The 16,724-nt window shown below is 43.2% G+C and overlaps 1 protein-coding gene across 1 annotated transcript in view; it reads right to left on the bottom strand.

Annotated features, from left to right (window-relative positions):
* The window catches only part of LOC119728189 (SCO-spondin-like), a 35,904-nt gene extending 23,807 nt beyond the window's left edge, over window positions 1–12,097 (bottom strand). Inside the window, exons 1-8 of the mRNA XM_038200314.1 lie at window positions 11,700–12,097; window positions 10,025–10,183; window positions 8,463–8,627; window positions 7,924–8,088; window positions 5,837–6,007; window positions 4,590–4,760; window positions 3,882–4,055; window positions 302–475 (exon numbers count right to left, since the gene is read on the bottom strand). Coding sequence (XP_038056242.1) covers window positions 302–475; window positions 3,882–4,055; window positions 4,590–4,760; window positions 5,837–6,007; window positions 7,924–8,088; window positions 8,463–8,627; window positions 10,025–10,183; window positions 11,700–11,769 — 1,249 coding nt within the window. The 5' untranslated portion in view covers window positions 11,770–12,097. The remainder of the gene's footprint in view (window positions 1–301; window positions 476–3,881; window positions 4,056–4,589; window positions 4,761–5,836; window positions 6,008–7,923; window positions 8,089–8,462; window positions 8,628–10,024; window positions 10,184–11,699) is intronic.
* Window positions 12,098–16,724: the final 4,627 nt, after the last annotated feature.

Genomic DNA, 16,724 nt, shown 5'->3' on the forward strand with positions numbered 1-16,724 from the left:
AGAAAAGTATAAGGTTATATAAGAAATGAGAAATGCAGGGGTGTGAGTGGCCACTTATAAAAATAGCTGAAAATAGCTGAAATAGCTGAAAAAAAGGTGTAATTAAGCTGACATTTGGAAAACTCCTATACTTTTGTACACAGCAAGTGATGGAAAAAGCTGAAAAAAAAGCTGAAATCCATATACTTTTGTACACAGCAAGTGATGGAAAAAGCTGAAAAAAAAGCTGAAATCCAAAACAAAAAAAGCTGAAATCAGCTTTTAAGCTGAGATTTCACACCCCTGGAAATGATTGCCTTACCTGGGCAGATGTGCGTATTGCATATCCTGGTTTCATTGCTCGGCCCACGGCAATACTCGCCATGCGGTGGGGTAGGGGGTGGGTTACTGCAGGTATGGTTACGCATCTCAAGACCCGTCTCACACTCCTTACTGCAGCTACTCCATGCACTCCACTCTGACCAACCCCCGTCATCTGATGACCAACGCGACAAGAAAAGTATAAAGTCCAGTCCATCACAAGTCAAATCATGAAGTCAATCACAGAGCGATATATTAAAGCTAGAGTCCATCATTTGCAGCCATCCGAAAATTTCTGGCGTAATTATTGTGGAAAAACAAACTTGGTTGAAAGATAGTAAGGGAACTAAACTCCCTGTGAAATTATTCTTTCTGGGAAGCTATCATTTTCAAGTAATCAACGAAAGAAGGCATTTCCAACGGTGATTCTTAAGAAGCACCGTAGGAAAATTTAAATTAGTAGTTCGTTTTGTTATTCAGCGCAGCGCGCACAAGTATTGGAACGACGCACACGCGCGCGCGATTGTTATAATTCGTCGGATCAGTGCGCTACGTCGCGTATAGCTGCAATTCAAAACAATTCAAAAACATGATTCAGTAACTTTTGATTTGAAATTGAGATCTTAGAATGCTGTTTTTCTCGGAATGTACAGCTGAATCTTAGCTGAAACTTCATCAGGTTAGTTGTTCAGTATCCTTCATTAGATTTTGAACCCTTTTGTTGCTTCAAACGAACAAAATGCACAAATTACAAATGATGGACTATAGCTTTAAGACGGCTCGATTTATGAGGACATTAACTTTGTACCCCACAATTCCTTTGCACGGTATACAGTGAAAACAGCAAGTTTTAAGGTACACTTTTATGTCAACGTTTATTTTCTACTTTGTAATGAATTGTTCCAACTATTATCATTTCGTATCAATAGGCCCTGCCTATTTCTAGGGCTGAGTCAATTCGAATAATTGAATATTCGAATATTCGACCTTCCAATCGATCGAATATTCGAATATTCGGTTATTTGGCCATTCTAAATTCCCTCAAGAGCAAAAATATGCCATACATGTACATGTAGTCAACGTACGTGCGCACGTCAGCATGCCATGCATGATTTCTTCACAGGTAAGTCAGGTATTTGACAACAATCAGTTGTTCTTCAGTCGTCAGTAATTTAAAGATTAACAATAACCAGAGAAGCTGGAGTGAAGGATTCCTTGTTTGCATGGGGGACGTATTAAGCCGTGAACCCCAAACACGGCGGGTGGCGTCAGCTATTGTGACTCTCCGACCCTTAACTCGCAAACAGGAACCGAGCATATCTATTACTGGAAGCTTCTTGAAGTCTACAAAACGGTGTACTTCCTAGTCACAGTATTGAGGATAAAAAAAAATCACTTTTATAATAACTCGCACTTTTGTCACCAAGAATTGAGGAAATGATTTTATATCATTTTAAATAAACTTATTCTCAACAACCAAAAACTCCAAGAAAAAAACATATGATATTGAATGTCTTTATTTAATGAAATGAAATATGGGTCTTTGAATTGTAAATGCATATTTAAGTTTATGCAAATAATGGGCGTGGGCGCGGCATACACACGCCCCAGCTTGACACGTGCAAAGCAGTATTTCCTTGTTTGCCCACAGGGGATGTATTATAAGCTGTGTACCCAAAACACGAAGGGTGACATTTCAGCAAAAAAAAAAAAAAATCGCCAGCCGATCTCCGGCGGGCGCATTGTTGGCGGGCTAATTAGGGCACAGGCGCGCTGACCCGGTTCTTTTGTCTGGCTAAGTGCGTGCTCTGGAGATAACTTTCTAACAAATAGGCCACTAAAAGGTTTGGATATTCCAACTTGCAACATTTTGATACATTTTGTCTAGCTGTGGTTTTCTATGCTGGGAATCAGGGGTACGGTGCGGTGAGTTGACCGCAAAGTCTGTCTGGCGAAATAAATGAGAGCTCTTTTGAGTTTGAAATCCTCTCTGTTGTCTGCCCTTTTTCTTGCGTTTTGCTCGACTTGGAGGACATAAGCCAGAGGTTCCCGCTATTATTACTGAAAGTATAATTGCTGAACTAGTTTTTGAAGTGTTTATGTATGTTTTATTTGTGCAAATATTGGGTGCAATTAGCAGACTAACCCAGCGAACAAAGCTGACGGACAGCGAACGAAAATGTGTTCGATAAAAGGGTGCTCTGATCAGTTGAGAGAACTAGATTATTTTGTACATGTACATGTATATATTTACGGAGGCATTGAGGCGAACATCTAACAGCCATAATAAATTTACCCCTAAAAGTAAACAAGAAATTCTTTTAAAAAAATCCCAGAGTCCGTAACGTAAATGAACCAAGGTTTTCAAAACGTTTTAATGTAATGTTGGGGTTCATGACAAGTTTTCTACAACACCGCCACGTGCTGTGAGCAGCATACTGCGTGCAAGGCGATTCCCTATAACCACGTGCATTCGACACGATGGAAAACTTTGGGGGAATTGGCTTCGCTGTATCAGTGTAATGTACCGCTTCTTGTGCGACCCTGTGCGAGCAGTACGTCCCTTAAAATAAGTACATGAAAACGGAAAATACAAAGGCCCACACAGAAAAAAGAAATCAAGTTCTTTGCATGAGGTTGCAGAGGTCTTCTACATCGATGTTGGCATGCCATTTTCGCGATATCAATAGCCGATCCAGTAAGCCCCTCCCACTGCGCACGTGGGCAAATTAACACGTGCTCCTCTCCAATGCCACGCTGCATTTTCTGCATATGCTGCACAAATGTACATGTAACACCAACGCGTGGGGAAACTTGCCAGGATCGCATCGGGGAAAAACAGCGGCGGTTTTCTTTTGAAAGTAGGGATTGTAAGTAGGACAACAACAAACAAAAATACGGACAACGGAAACGTTACTACTCATGCTAGAAGTTTGATATGAAAAGGTGTCAGGAAGTGTTTTGTGAAGACATGAAAGACAAAATGTCTTGTTTATCTTGTCGGAAGCATCAGCGATTGGTGTTGCAGTCTGGCGTTAAAAAAATGGGTTGGCTTTACTGCAAGCACTCCCAAAGCAGAAGTAATATATGTATGGCATTATTGCTTGGCATATACGTGTATACAAGCTACTTTTATGGGGTTTTTTGGCAGCAACTTGAAACTTAACTTTGAGAATACACTTTTGTTGTTAAAAAAAAAAGTTTTTTTCACCTTTTTATTTCATTGCATATCACCACCGAATATTCTTATTCGAAAATAAATATTCGAATATTCGTTTATCGATCGAATAACCGAATATCCGAATATTCGGCACAGCCCTACCTATTTCTTCCTGGAGCGTGCAAAACTGCCCGAGCATGATATAGGTTTTACCTGTTTATAGATTCCTCAGTGAATCTAATAAAATGTAGTACAGTTGTTAACGGATTACGCAATGAAGTACAGTTGAAGATTAACTTCAGGATAATTTAGGCAGGATGCCGTGAAATTGAGGAGTGGTATCTTCAACACATTCAAGGCAAGTGTTCAGAGTTGCAATAGTGGAAATTGCTCATATTATTTGCATAGAGGAAACACATACCTTCACAGCGATCAACGTAGCAATCTCCCATACTCCAATTCAGTCCAACGCAGTCTCTGCCACCATGCAGCGCCGGGGGGAAATTACAGAGCCTGGTACGTGTGTGGTTGCCTCCTGACCCACAGGGCTTGGAGCAGTTACTCCATGCACCCCACGGACCCCAGCTAGCATCGACTATCAACCAAAAACAACCCAACTCATAATTGTATTTTACCTCTCTGATAATTGGAAAAAAGGTCATAAATGAGGTTTAGAAGCAGTAGTTATAATCTGGAGAGACAGTTAACGACAGGGCTGCCAACTTTGAGCGAGAGCTGAGAGTGAGAATTTGGCAATGGAGCTTGATCAGAAGTAACCATGCTAATGCGAGCACGAAGCCCTAACGGTGTGGGTCCGGGGCCCGCTGAAGGGGCCCGCTAAAGGGCCCCGAAAAATTTGGATTCTGAGATGCTCTGTGGTGCGATCTGAGGCAAGTTCTGACCACTTTAACCAATTTTTCAGACTGGCCAGTCTGGAGAAGCTGCTAGCTTAGGCAGTAAAATGTCACTAATTTGCGAGCCACATCTTCACAAAATTCTTATTGGATTTGTCTAAAAGAACCTTCAGAAATATTCTGACAAACAATCCAGATGAACATTATTCAAAGGTTGAAAAACAATTATGTTTGCCCCAAAAAATTCATTCAGCTTCAGTCAGGGAGTGACTGACCAGGGCATGGGGCCTCAATGCAGCTTTCTCCGCCAGTCTCGGACCCCACGCAGTAGTAGCCACCGAAGGCTGGGGCAGGGTTATCACAGGTACGCTGGCGCTGACGAAAACCCCAGCCACAGGACTGGGAACAGTCAGTCCAGGCAGACCATGGCGACCAGCCGCCATTACCTGAAAAGATCAAAGACATGCAGAGAAGGAAAGATTTTCATTTATTTTTGGTGGAGTTTGAGGTCATGGGTTTAATTTGACCCAATATGTGAATTTTCTCGCAATCAGCTGTTTTCTTAAAGCTACAGTCCATCATTTGCAGCTATCCAAAAAGTAACTGATGTAATTATTGTTGAAAAGCATACATAGTAATGGGACTAAACTCCCTGTGAAATTATTCTTTCAGGCAAGCTGTCATTTTGAAAAAATCAGTGACAGAACCTGTCATCAATGATGAGTCTAAAGACGCATTCTTGGCAATTTCCGTTTCCGCACCAATGCACAAAAACTGTGGTTCCTGTCACGTCCGCAAAAGGCGAATAGCTGCAAATAATTTGATGACGTCCGGATTTACCAAGGTGTGATTGGACACTCCACATATTAGCCCCGCCTACATTATCTGTATTCGCATACGAGGTCGTGCGCTAGAAATCCAGCGCAAAATAAAGAAAAACATAAGCTTTGGCCGACGATTGAAGCAAGGCTCGAGATCGTCCCCAACTGATTTGCATAAAAAAATAGTGGCCGCATGAGGTTGCTGTTCGCGCTGTATTTTTACATGCATGTGCACAGCGCGTGAGGATATATGCCGACGATTGACCGCGTACAGGACGAATAACGACGAGAGCATTGACCAAGGCTAGCTAAACGTGCGCAAGCATTGACACAACGCACACGCACTCGCAGTTGCTGTAATTCATCGGATCAGTGCGCGACATCGCGTAGCTGCAATCGGCTCAGTGAGAACGTGTCTCGGACACTGAATTCAGGCCCAATTCAAAACATGACTCAGCAACTTTTGATTTGAAATCGAGATCCTAGAATATTGTTTCCTCGGAATATACAGCATTCACTGAGCTGAAACTTCATCAGGTTAGCACCCTTCTTTAGATTTTGGGCACTTTTGTTGCTTCAAACGAACATAATGCACAAATTACAAATGATGGACACTACCTTTAAGAGTACAGCACTTTTTTAAAAAACTTGATAGACAAAATTTACAGTCCAAATTTCACATATAACCACTCCACACTCACGTGGGCAGGTAAGCGGATAACAATCCCTGGTTTCCAAGCCACGCCCCCAGCAATAGTCTCCTGCGTACTGTGGGGCAGGATTGTCACATGACCGCCGCCGTGTGATGACTCCGTAGTTACAGGTGACGCTACACTCCGACCAGCTGGTCCACTCAGACCAAGCGCCATGGACTGTATACAAATTAATAAAAAATAATGCTTGGATGAAAATTGACCAAATTGACTTGAGAAAGTGAAATCTAAAAGCCTACAATTTGATTACATGTAATGTGTAGTACAGACAAAACTTAACAGTGATATTTATGCAAAAATTATCCCAAGCAATTTGATTTCCAATTCAAGTAGTAAAGGCCGGTTAATACTCGACTCGAAAGCGAACACGAACGCGAATTTGTGACGTCGGGGCAAGTTTTTGTGCTGCAAATTCGCAAAAGTTGAACATATTTCAACTCCGGCAAATTCGCAGCGAATGCTTTGCGACGTCAAATTTGTATCGCATTTACATGATTAGTATCAACCGGCCTTTAAATCTGGTTTAACAGTTTTGTTGGGAATTCCCCAGACCCAAAGACACTTCGTACATGTAATTTGAGCAAACTGTACACAGGCACAATATCAATCCAGTAACGGTTTGGTTAACAACTTTACAATTCGTCGGTCGCACCACGAACCGGCGTATCTGGATTTTTTGCCAAATTGAGTTTTTGTCATTAACGTTATTATTTCATCAAAGTGCTCATTCTCAGAAAGTGTTATTCCGATCGGAGTTCTAATTAACTAAGAACACTAATTAGACTGTGTGGCGTATCTCTAAAAAATGAAAAATGCTGCACCACAAAGTGGCGTATCCCGATACGCCGCTTTACACGCTAATTCCCATAGTGCTATGACGTCACAAAGGAGCGTCGACATGAAAAATTGGAATTTAGCGTTTCACGAACCGACGTACCACGGCCACTATTACGCGCGTTGTATGACATACGGTAAACATGATAAAAATCTGTTTCACGAATTGACGAATAACTTTGGAGCTGAATTTCTCAAAAACTTAGCAACTCAGATGCACACGGATTGCATACAATAAAGTTGAATCTATAATTTACTAGCAAAAACGAAACAGCTTGAATTCTTACACAGGGAGTATATGGAATGAGCCTACAAAATAATGAGCAACTTTTAATCGGTTTTTCTCGAAACACAAAAAAAATGCGATACGTCGGTTTGTGGTGCAACCAACGAATTAATATGAAGTAATTCTCCCTCTCTGGCCGGCAAATTCAGCTACGGTATCTATCACGGCAGTCAAAATCAATCAAGTGACTGATTTTAACAGTTTACAAATTCCCTCATGAATTTGATATAACCATGCTTTGACTAGAGATGATCGATACGCCAGATAAACCAACCAGTTACCTCTTTTGTCTGTTGATGGAATTTGACACGTCATACAGTGTTTACACGAATGCAATCTGACTGTTTTTTATTAATCTGTATACAAATGTATGGCAGAGGTAGTTGACAACAGTACTGACTGTGACCGATCAAACAATAGTTAAAGCTATAGTCCATCATTTGCAGCCATCCGAAAAGTAACTGGCGTAATTATTGTTGAAAAACAAACTTGGTTGAAAGATAGTAAGGGAACTAAACTCCCTGTGAAATTATTCTTTCTGGGAAGCTGTCATTTTGAAGTAATCAACGAAAGAAGGCATTTCCAACGGTGATTCTTAAGAAGCACCGTAGGAAAATTTAAATTAGTAGTTCGTTTTGTTATTCAGCGCAGCGCGCACAAGTATTGGAACGACGCACACGCGCGCGCGGTTGTTGTAATTCATCGGATCAGTGCGCGACGTCGCGTATAGCTGCAATTCAAAACAATTCAAAACATGATTCAGTAACTTTTGATTTGAAATTGAGATCTTAGAATGCTGTTTTTCTCGGAATGTACAGCTGAAGCTTAGCTGAAACTTCATCAGGTTAGTTGCTCAGTATCCTTCATTGGATTTTGAACACTTTTGTTGCTTCAAACGAACAAAATGCACTAATTACAAATGATGGACTATAGCTTTAATATTAAGAAAAATTACTTGGGCAAGGATCTGGATTGCATCCTCTCTCTTCGCTTGTGACGCCCACGCAGGGTTGACCTCCGTAGAACGGACCGATGCAGGTTCGATTCCTGGTCTGGGTGCTGCCTCCACAGGAAACAGGACAGGCATGCCAGTCACTCCACATGGTCCAGTTCCCATCCACTGCAGGGAGAAATGTATAATATCCCTTTCAATACCTTAGACTTTACATGAAGCCTGTACCTAACAGCCCAGTACTCCATGGATTTTTTTGTTTGTTTTATATTCTATGAAGGGATGTAACTTTATTTTGGGGGAGGGGAGCTGGGATAAGTACAAGACATAACAATACCAATGTATATGGGTTGAGGGGCAAGTTGGGGTGAAGTGGCTTGCCCAGGGACACAACATGCATTGGCAAGAAGCTACACTCAAACTATTGACCCTCAGCCCGTGGATCACTATCACCAACCACTAGGCTTCACTTCCCCGCTACTACAGTGACCTTATTATGACTGACTTGTGATGGAACATGGATTGACTAGACTATGACCTACCGGGGCAGGGGTCAACATTACAGGCCTCTGTTTCATCATACGGTCCCTGGCAGGGTGTTCCACCGTGCATTGGTTCTTGGCACTCTCTCCGGCGGTACCTGGTCCCTGAACCACAGGGTAGAGTGCAGTTGGTCCATCCACTCCACTCCAGCCAGATGCCATCAACTACACAGGCCAGAAAGGCATCAAAATTAGGCACTCCTATAGCATCTCAACAACTTTAAAGAGGTTGTGGAATGCTCGAAGACATTTCCGTCATTTTTCGAGTATATGTAGCCTAAGTTGTGATGAAATAAAAATGACTATTGTTTCTGTCATGAAATGAGTACAAAAGGTACTTTTGAGAGCTGTTTTTCAGGTCCAGTTTCGACCCGAACATGCAACTGTGTAAAAGTCGATGTTGCGGGCAGCAAACAAAACACAGTAAATCGTGACGTAATAAACAGGACTCCCGATGCACAGTAGCATACACGAGTCTAGCTGGCTTGTAATACCCGTTCACAGATGTGTAATCGATTGCAAACAAATGCGGACTAACTAAATATGGTCAATTGGGGCCAGTATTTGAAAAAAAAGCCAGTTTTTCCAACGCTGGTCGGCTGACCAGTGTTGGAATTTGATACGGAAACACCACTTTTCTTGAAAATGACAGTATACCAGATGCCATGATTTTACAGGATGCCAATTTAGACTGTCATTCACTAACAGTCCAGCAAGGTATTTCAAAATAATATGGTAGTTTTGTTTTTGATGTTTGCAAATGTTGTATTTTCCCTTTAACCTGGCATGTCAAAAACAAACTCAACAGATTTCAAAGAAAATCAATCATGCGCATTTTTTTTCGAATGTGGAAATGGTTCATCATGTTCACGATGTGATGATGTCGTTGCCACTTACATTCTGTGTTTCCTTTTCTTTTCGATCCACATAGACTACACCTTAAATAAATTCACATGTTCTTCGTTTCACGTTCAATGTGTTTGTAATATAAATCAACTGGTTTTTTTTTTAATTTCAACAGCTTGTTGACTCGAGTTTGCATCTGATGTACCGCATCATTGATTTTCCATGTGTTTGACATCGTGCCTTTATTTGAACACGAGTAATTTTAAAACTCTTTTAAATATCAAACCAATACTCGCCGGGGATAAAGTTAAGATTCCAAACTTTAAAATGGTATAACAACAATGGCAGTATGTGATTCTGCGCCGACGTTAGAGCCTCGCAAAAACAGTGGCGTAGCCAGGAATTTTTCAGTGGGGGGCGCTGGGGGGCTGGAACATTTCATGGGGGGGGGGGGGGGCGTCATGTAGATCAACGATAATTTTTTTAGAAGCTCAAAATCTCAGTGGGGGGGCGACTGGGGGGGCGACAAGGTTTCATGGGGGGCGGTCGCCCCCCCCCCCCCCCACGCCCCCCCCCCCCCCTTGGCTACGCCACTGCGCAAACAAAAGGTGCAAGTGGGACGCACTGTAGTAGGAGTATGTGATACTGCCAGTCACGTACAGCCTAGTAATTCAGACACGCCCATAGCCAGTTGGAATCAACATTGTCCAAATTACCCGGACAGGGGTCCATGTTACAGACGTCGCCGTCAAAGGAGTCACCGTAGCAGGCCGTCCCATCATCCAGGCAGGTCCGTGAGCGAGTTGTGTAGGCTCCCTCCCCACAGCTGATGGTACACTCAGACCAGCTGGACCACGGTGTCCATCCGCCATACACTGCAAAGAACAGAAACAGGTTAAAACTGCAATGTGACCCAAGTAGAACCTGATTACTAACGGCTAGTTGTGTCTCATCAGGTTTTATTTGATTATGATTTACTATCATTTATTTATTTCTGGTGATGAAACCAAGGATTCCTCTAAAAAAAGACCTCAAAAGCACCCAAGGCACTGTAGGCTCGCAAGCCTGAAGAAACCAGTAGAGAGAAGACAATGAGAAGAAATTACAGTCTTAGAGGTGGGAGAAAAACCCCAGAAGAATATTCTGGAAAAAACCTAGTCCGAGTAACTTGGACCCAACTTATCGCCTTTTTTAACATTTGGACATGGTCTGGCGATAGTAAGGTCCAAGCTAATACCGCGAGCTGGACAACACCGTCCCAAAAACCAACATTTTCCAAAAAAAAATGCCCAGTGTACATTCGATGGTCCCCGTATCCCGAGTGCGATTCCGTTACCGAGCGCGCACGATGCATCGATTATGATGAGTCACGTTTGTAAACACATACATGTGCATTTCAAACTGTAAAAGGGAATCGGGAACCAGCTTGAACTGGTATCCGCCATAAAAGCTGCGCTAGTTCCCGACTCCCTATTATCGTTTGAAATGCACATGTGTTTACAAACGTGATCCAGTCTATCATTATCATAATCGATGCATCGCGCGCGCTCGGTAACGGAATTGCACTCGGGATACGGGGACCATCGAATGTACGCTGGGTATGAAGAAAAAATCGCGTCGTTCAAACATTAAACACGATCGGAAATTTAACGTGTTCAAGATCGCGAGGGGAGCTCTCCGAAATGAACGGAAAATTTCACTTTTTTCCGGATCGTAAGTAAACTTCAGTACAACCATCTTAAACATCAGTGTCTACTTGTACCTCAGGTGGCATATCTAGTAATTTGGAGGCCGTTTTAAAGGTGAAATCTGATGTTTTTTGTTGGAAAATGTTGGTTTTTGGGACGGTGTTGTCCAGCTCGCGGTATTAGCTTGGACCTTACTATCGCCAGACCATGTCCAAATGTTAAAAAAGGCGATAAGTTGGGTCCAAGTTACTCGAACTAGAAAAAACCCAAGTAATCAGTCAGTGGCTGGAAACCCAATCCACATGTTGGCCCAGGTGGGATTCAAACCTGGGTCACAGCGGTGGAAGGCGTTCTGCACTGTAAGCCACACTTTAATTGATCATTGATGAAAAGTAGTGTTCCTGAAATCAAAATCAAGACTCTTTTTCACTTGATATTCGCTATTGTCGCTACTTTACCTGGGCTCAATCAATGTCATAGAGAAAAATCCCTGCTAAGTTAATTACTTCTCAATATTATGCCAGTCATTCCAAAACGTTGAAAAGACATGAATTTGAGACTGAGTAAAAATCCAATTCTGTTGGAAAATACTCTGAAAATATTTTTAGTAATGTTAGGTAGTTATAGGCCACTTGTATTGAGTTGTAACCACTCAAGTGTGGCGTCTGGACACTCTTTCCAATTAATTAGCATATCAACTTACCTAATTCTGAAGAACATATCAAAAGAAATACTATTGCCGAGGTAGACTTTGAAAAATGTCCACAAAGCATCACTTAGTTTTGTGGCACGACGGATAAGGGCCTAGTACTGACTGTGAACTTTTTTTCACGAAACTGGTGAAGCGTATCAGAATTTAACTCCAAACGTAGTTATAGTTGAATAAACTCATTGTCTGAGATCATTTCTCACGCGGAACATTTTAAATAAACGGCATCTGAGCATTAAACACTGCCAAAAACACCACCGTGGAAGTTTCCTGATTTCCACTTTGCAAAAACGACTCGATGAACACACCATAAAATGCGTGTAAAAATGCGAAATTGAAATTGCCTCCATTTTCTTGAAATTACTACTGCAGGCTTATGCCTAGAGAGGGCGCACTTGCGTGGTGCTCGCGTACCCGCCGCGCGCAGTTGATTTTGAGAGAAGCAACTTATCATCCCCGGAACTCACTTACGGCTACAGTCCATCTATACTACAATTCAAGGAATCTCTGTCTGTCTGTTTGTCGGTCTGTCTGTCTGTCTGTCGGGCTGTCTGTCTGTCTGTCTGTCCGTCGATTATCTCCAGAACCGGGCACCGTATGACGTTGAAAATCGGCGGGTGTATTGCTCGGGACACTAGAATGTGCCGTGCCAAGTTTGAAGTGGTTTGGACCAGCGGTTCTCGAAAAAGCTGCAAAAAAGCAGCATTTTCTGAAGCCTAGCGTGCCAGTATATAGCTTAGAACATAACACCACGCACTGCCGTTCTTTTCAATTGTTTACGTCATGTACAGCTTAACCGCGCGTGCTCAATATGACGCAAACGATGCAAAAATGACGGGCACGCGCCATAACTCTATCCGGTTCGTTAGTAAAAACGTCATACACGCGCGCACACCACTGATTACTAGCGCCCATTGGCTGCAAACGCTCGAGCTGCGTTAACTTCCGGTTCCAATCGTGCAGAAAGTGCTGGAGGTGACGTCACACTAACGAACCGGATGTCAAGCGCACGGGCATTGTAGGGCGATACTATTGTCCAGTATGGGTGAATATATATAGCATTGCGTACCATGTTACCGTATGTACACCTATACGTGGTGGCTGCACGGGCACATTATTTTTGCAGTCGACTGAGCGAACTTACTGCAGGACGATACCATTGTCCAGTAGGGGTGAGTAATATCTGCGCTATTTTTTGCAGCCTTTTTGAGAACCACTCGCCCAAACAATTTAAAACTTGGCACAAACTTTGACGTGAGTGTGCGTTCAACCTGTGAAAACAACACCTGGCATTGAATCGCATGCGTTGTTTGCACGAGCAGTTCTCAAAAACTCTGCAAGCCTGCAACCAATACCTGCGGCAAAGCAATTTGCGCTTCTCAAACAAGCACATTTTAGACGGCACAGCACGGTTGTACGCGTACGAGGACGTGAGAGGCTGCACGGCCATACGCATTTTGTCGTCGACTGAGCAACAATTACTGTAGGCGACTGACTGAGCCACCTTTACTGTAGGACGATACCATAGTCCAGTATGGGTAAATATCAGTGCCAGGGGTTGGCGACTCGTACAAAGTGCGCGTTTAACCTATAAATGTGCGTTCAACCTGTGAAAGCTAGCAACATGTCGCCAGTGTGCGTTGTTTGAATGAGCAGTTCTCTGCCCCCTCCAACACAGACACATTTTTCAACGGGCCCTGCACTAGTCTATACTATAATTCCAGGAATCTCTGTCTGTCCGTCTGTCTGTCCGCCGCTAGTCTTACTATAATTCAAGGAATCTCTGTCTGTCTGTCTGTCTGTCCGTCGATTATCTCCGGAACCGGGCACCGTATGAAGTTGAAAATCGGCGGGTGTATTGCTCGGGGCCACAGAATGTGCAGTGCCAAGTTTGAAGTGGTTTGGATGAGCGGTTCTCGAAAAAGCTGCAAAAAAGCAGTATTTTCGGAGGCAAATGTGGCAGCTTAGAACATAACACCACGCACTGCCGTTCTTTTCAATTGTTTACGTCATGTTTAAGCTAAAGTGCGCGTGCTCAATATTATTATTATTATTATTATTATTATTATTATTATTATTATTTATTCGACCATCACAGAAACAAAACAAAACAAAATTGAGTAAAACGAGCATAAAACAACGAACAACAAGTACAGTAAGACGGTAGCGGGGACCTGGGACGAAAATCCGAATACATGACAAGACAAATGACAGTTATGTGGGTCAGGGACCGCAAAAGTAAAATAAACTACTATTACCCGCGGGTATGTAGCCCCGCACATAACGTTGAAAAGACAGATTACAAACACAGAAAACATCGGCCCCCGCAGGGGTGATCAAAATGACAGCCAAAAAAAGAGAGCAATGGGTTGAGTTAACTTACCGATAAGAATGTCTGCTTGAGGGCCCTAAGGAATCGAGGAAGGGAGTCGACAACAGCTGAGTCTTTAGGCCTTTTCACACTATCTCCGTTTCGAACCGTGTTGAAACCTACCCGGATCCAACCCGGTTCAGCCCGAGTATTTTTCGACACGGATCGGAGAGACGCGACGTTCACACTGTCCTTTACGGGAACGGCCGCTACGTGAACCGTGTAACGTTCAATCCAGCTACGGCCCACGTGTATTCACACTACAAATTCTCGACACGGATCGCATTCGGCACAGGGCGCTGCGATGATTTTCTCAATCCCATAATGCATTGCGACGCACGCGGCTGCTGCGCGCACGAGGCTTACGGACAGGCCGGTGTTCAGCGTGAATTTACTACTCTGTGAAATACGGACTCATTGGTAGTATTGCGCATGCCTATTAGGAGAAGGACCTGTCACGTGAAAGGGTTTGCCCAATAATAAGAGAGTAAAGGAATCCGATTTGGGAGTCCGATTTTTGTACGACACCAGCGCAGCTGTGTGCAATATTTCCAAAATGGCTCCGGTCATTTCGTTAGACGATTCGTTCTATTTAACATTAGAAATGTACTTTTTGGGGGTACATTTTGCAGACCTAATACAAGCCCAGACTCGGTAAAGGATGCTCCATACACCGATACATTATTGGATGATAATTAGGGAGCAATTGTTTCGTGATCGGTGTTGTGACGGCGATAGTGGTGGAGGGAAATATTATGCACGGCGTGTCAGATTTTCGGTAAAATGTCGGCCTCAACTCAACACGGATCGGCCGTGAGTACGTGACTCAACCCCGGGCAAGGGCGGATCCAGGGGGGGGGCCAAAGGGGGCCATGCCCCCCCCCCCCCCCAAACGAAACCAATTTTTTTTTTTTTATTTAACATCGCAATAAAGGCAGGCAATGAGTACTATCACCATGATAAAATATCATGTTTTATTTTTACTGTTTAAGTTGTATACGTTGACCTTCAAGGAACAGGACCACTTTCCTGGTAATGATACACATCTAAGGAATGGCCAGTTTAGCCACAAGGTCCGCGTGGGTGGATGCTGGGCTGCATCGGAAGGCCACAGTGATTCAGCCCACAGACTTATAAGGAAATCCGATTGTTCTATTAATTTGCCTAGCCCTGCCCCCAGATACAAGTTGACCAAACACCTTCAATTCTGTATTATTAATATTCATTAGTTAGTGGACGATTCCTAATAAGGCAAGAAACCTGTAAGATAGCTGTAAGATTGGAATGTTCATTTACTGTATAAAAACCCAGTAGAATCTAGGAATCAGACAGAGAGCGTCACAGCCAACCGAATAAACCACATCATCCCAAGTACCACTTCGTCTCTTACTGTCTTACTTTGTCTATATAACCTCACGGGTTATAGTACACCACCATCTTTTCCTCAAAAAAACATTGGTTAAAGTGGTCAGAAATTGCCTCAGATCGCACCACAGAGCATCTAGAATCCAAAAATTTTTCGGGGCCCTTAAGCGGGCCCCGAACCCCACGACGTAATTTTTTTGACCCACTTTTTTGGAGGACCAAAATTTTTTTTGGCCCCCCAAAAAATTGTGTTCTGGATCCGCCCTTGACCCCGGGCGGTTCACACCATCATTTTCGACACGGTTCAGGCCGAAAAATGCAATTTCGATCCGGGTTGAGATTTTCAACCCTGGTCCCTCCCAGGGTTGATTTCGATCCGGCTAGAGCACGCTACCCGGGTCGGAACCGGGTTGAAATTTTAGAAGTGGGAAAAGGGTTGAAGACATGAGGCGGTAAAGAATTCCATATTCTAGGGAAACTGCGGGTGGGGGAATGAAACAAAGCAAGTGTGCGTGAATGAAGATGGCGGAATGTAAGCACATCTGGGTGGCGTGGGTTGATTAGGATGTTGTCACTGAATATGGTCTCACATTGGCATAAACCGTGTAAACATTTAAACACAAAGGAGCATGGTAGGTATTGTCTTCTGGATGATAAGGAGAACCAGTTAAGCCGGTCAAGCCTGTCCTCATATGTCATCTGACCTCGCCGTTGTTTTAGGGCAATTCGGGTTGCTGAACGTTGCACACGCTCAATCTGTTGTTCTTGTGATAGCGTGTGCGGGCCCCAGCAAGGGATACCATATTCGAGGACAGGTAGGACAAGCGATTTATACAGTGTGAAAAATGCTCGGGTGGATGAACCTCCAGCAACTGATCGGATAAAACCTAAGAGGCGATTGGCACGAGAAACAATGACATTAACATGGGAATTCCAGCTTGGGTTAGAGCTAATAGTGATACCTAGGTACTGAACGGATGAGGAAGCGGCCAAAGGGGAATTACCAAGATTGTAAGTAGGAGGATGAATATTTCTACTTCGAGTAATGTGCATAACCTTTGTTTTGGAAGGATTAAAAGCCATGTGATTACACAATGACCACTGAAGAAGGTGATTAAGATCAGTCTGAAGATGATGCTCGTCCACTTGTGACTGGATAACACGAAAAAGCAGCGCATCATCAGCAAACATAACACTTCTAGAAGAAACACTGTCAGAAATGTCATTAACAAATAAATTGAACAAGGTAGGACCTAGAACACTCTCTTGTGGGACACCAGAAG

Source organism: Patiria miniata, unplaced genomic scaffold (genome assembly GCF_015706575.1).
Source record: "Patiria miniata isolate m_02_andy unplaced genomic scaffold, ASM1570657v1 HiC_scaffold_20, whole genome shotgun sequence".
Taxonomy (NCBI): domain Eukaryota; kingdom Metazoa; phylum Echinodermata; class Asteroidea; order Valvatida; family Asterinidae; genus Patiria; species Patiria miniata.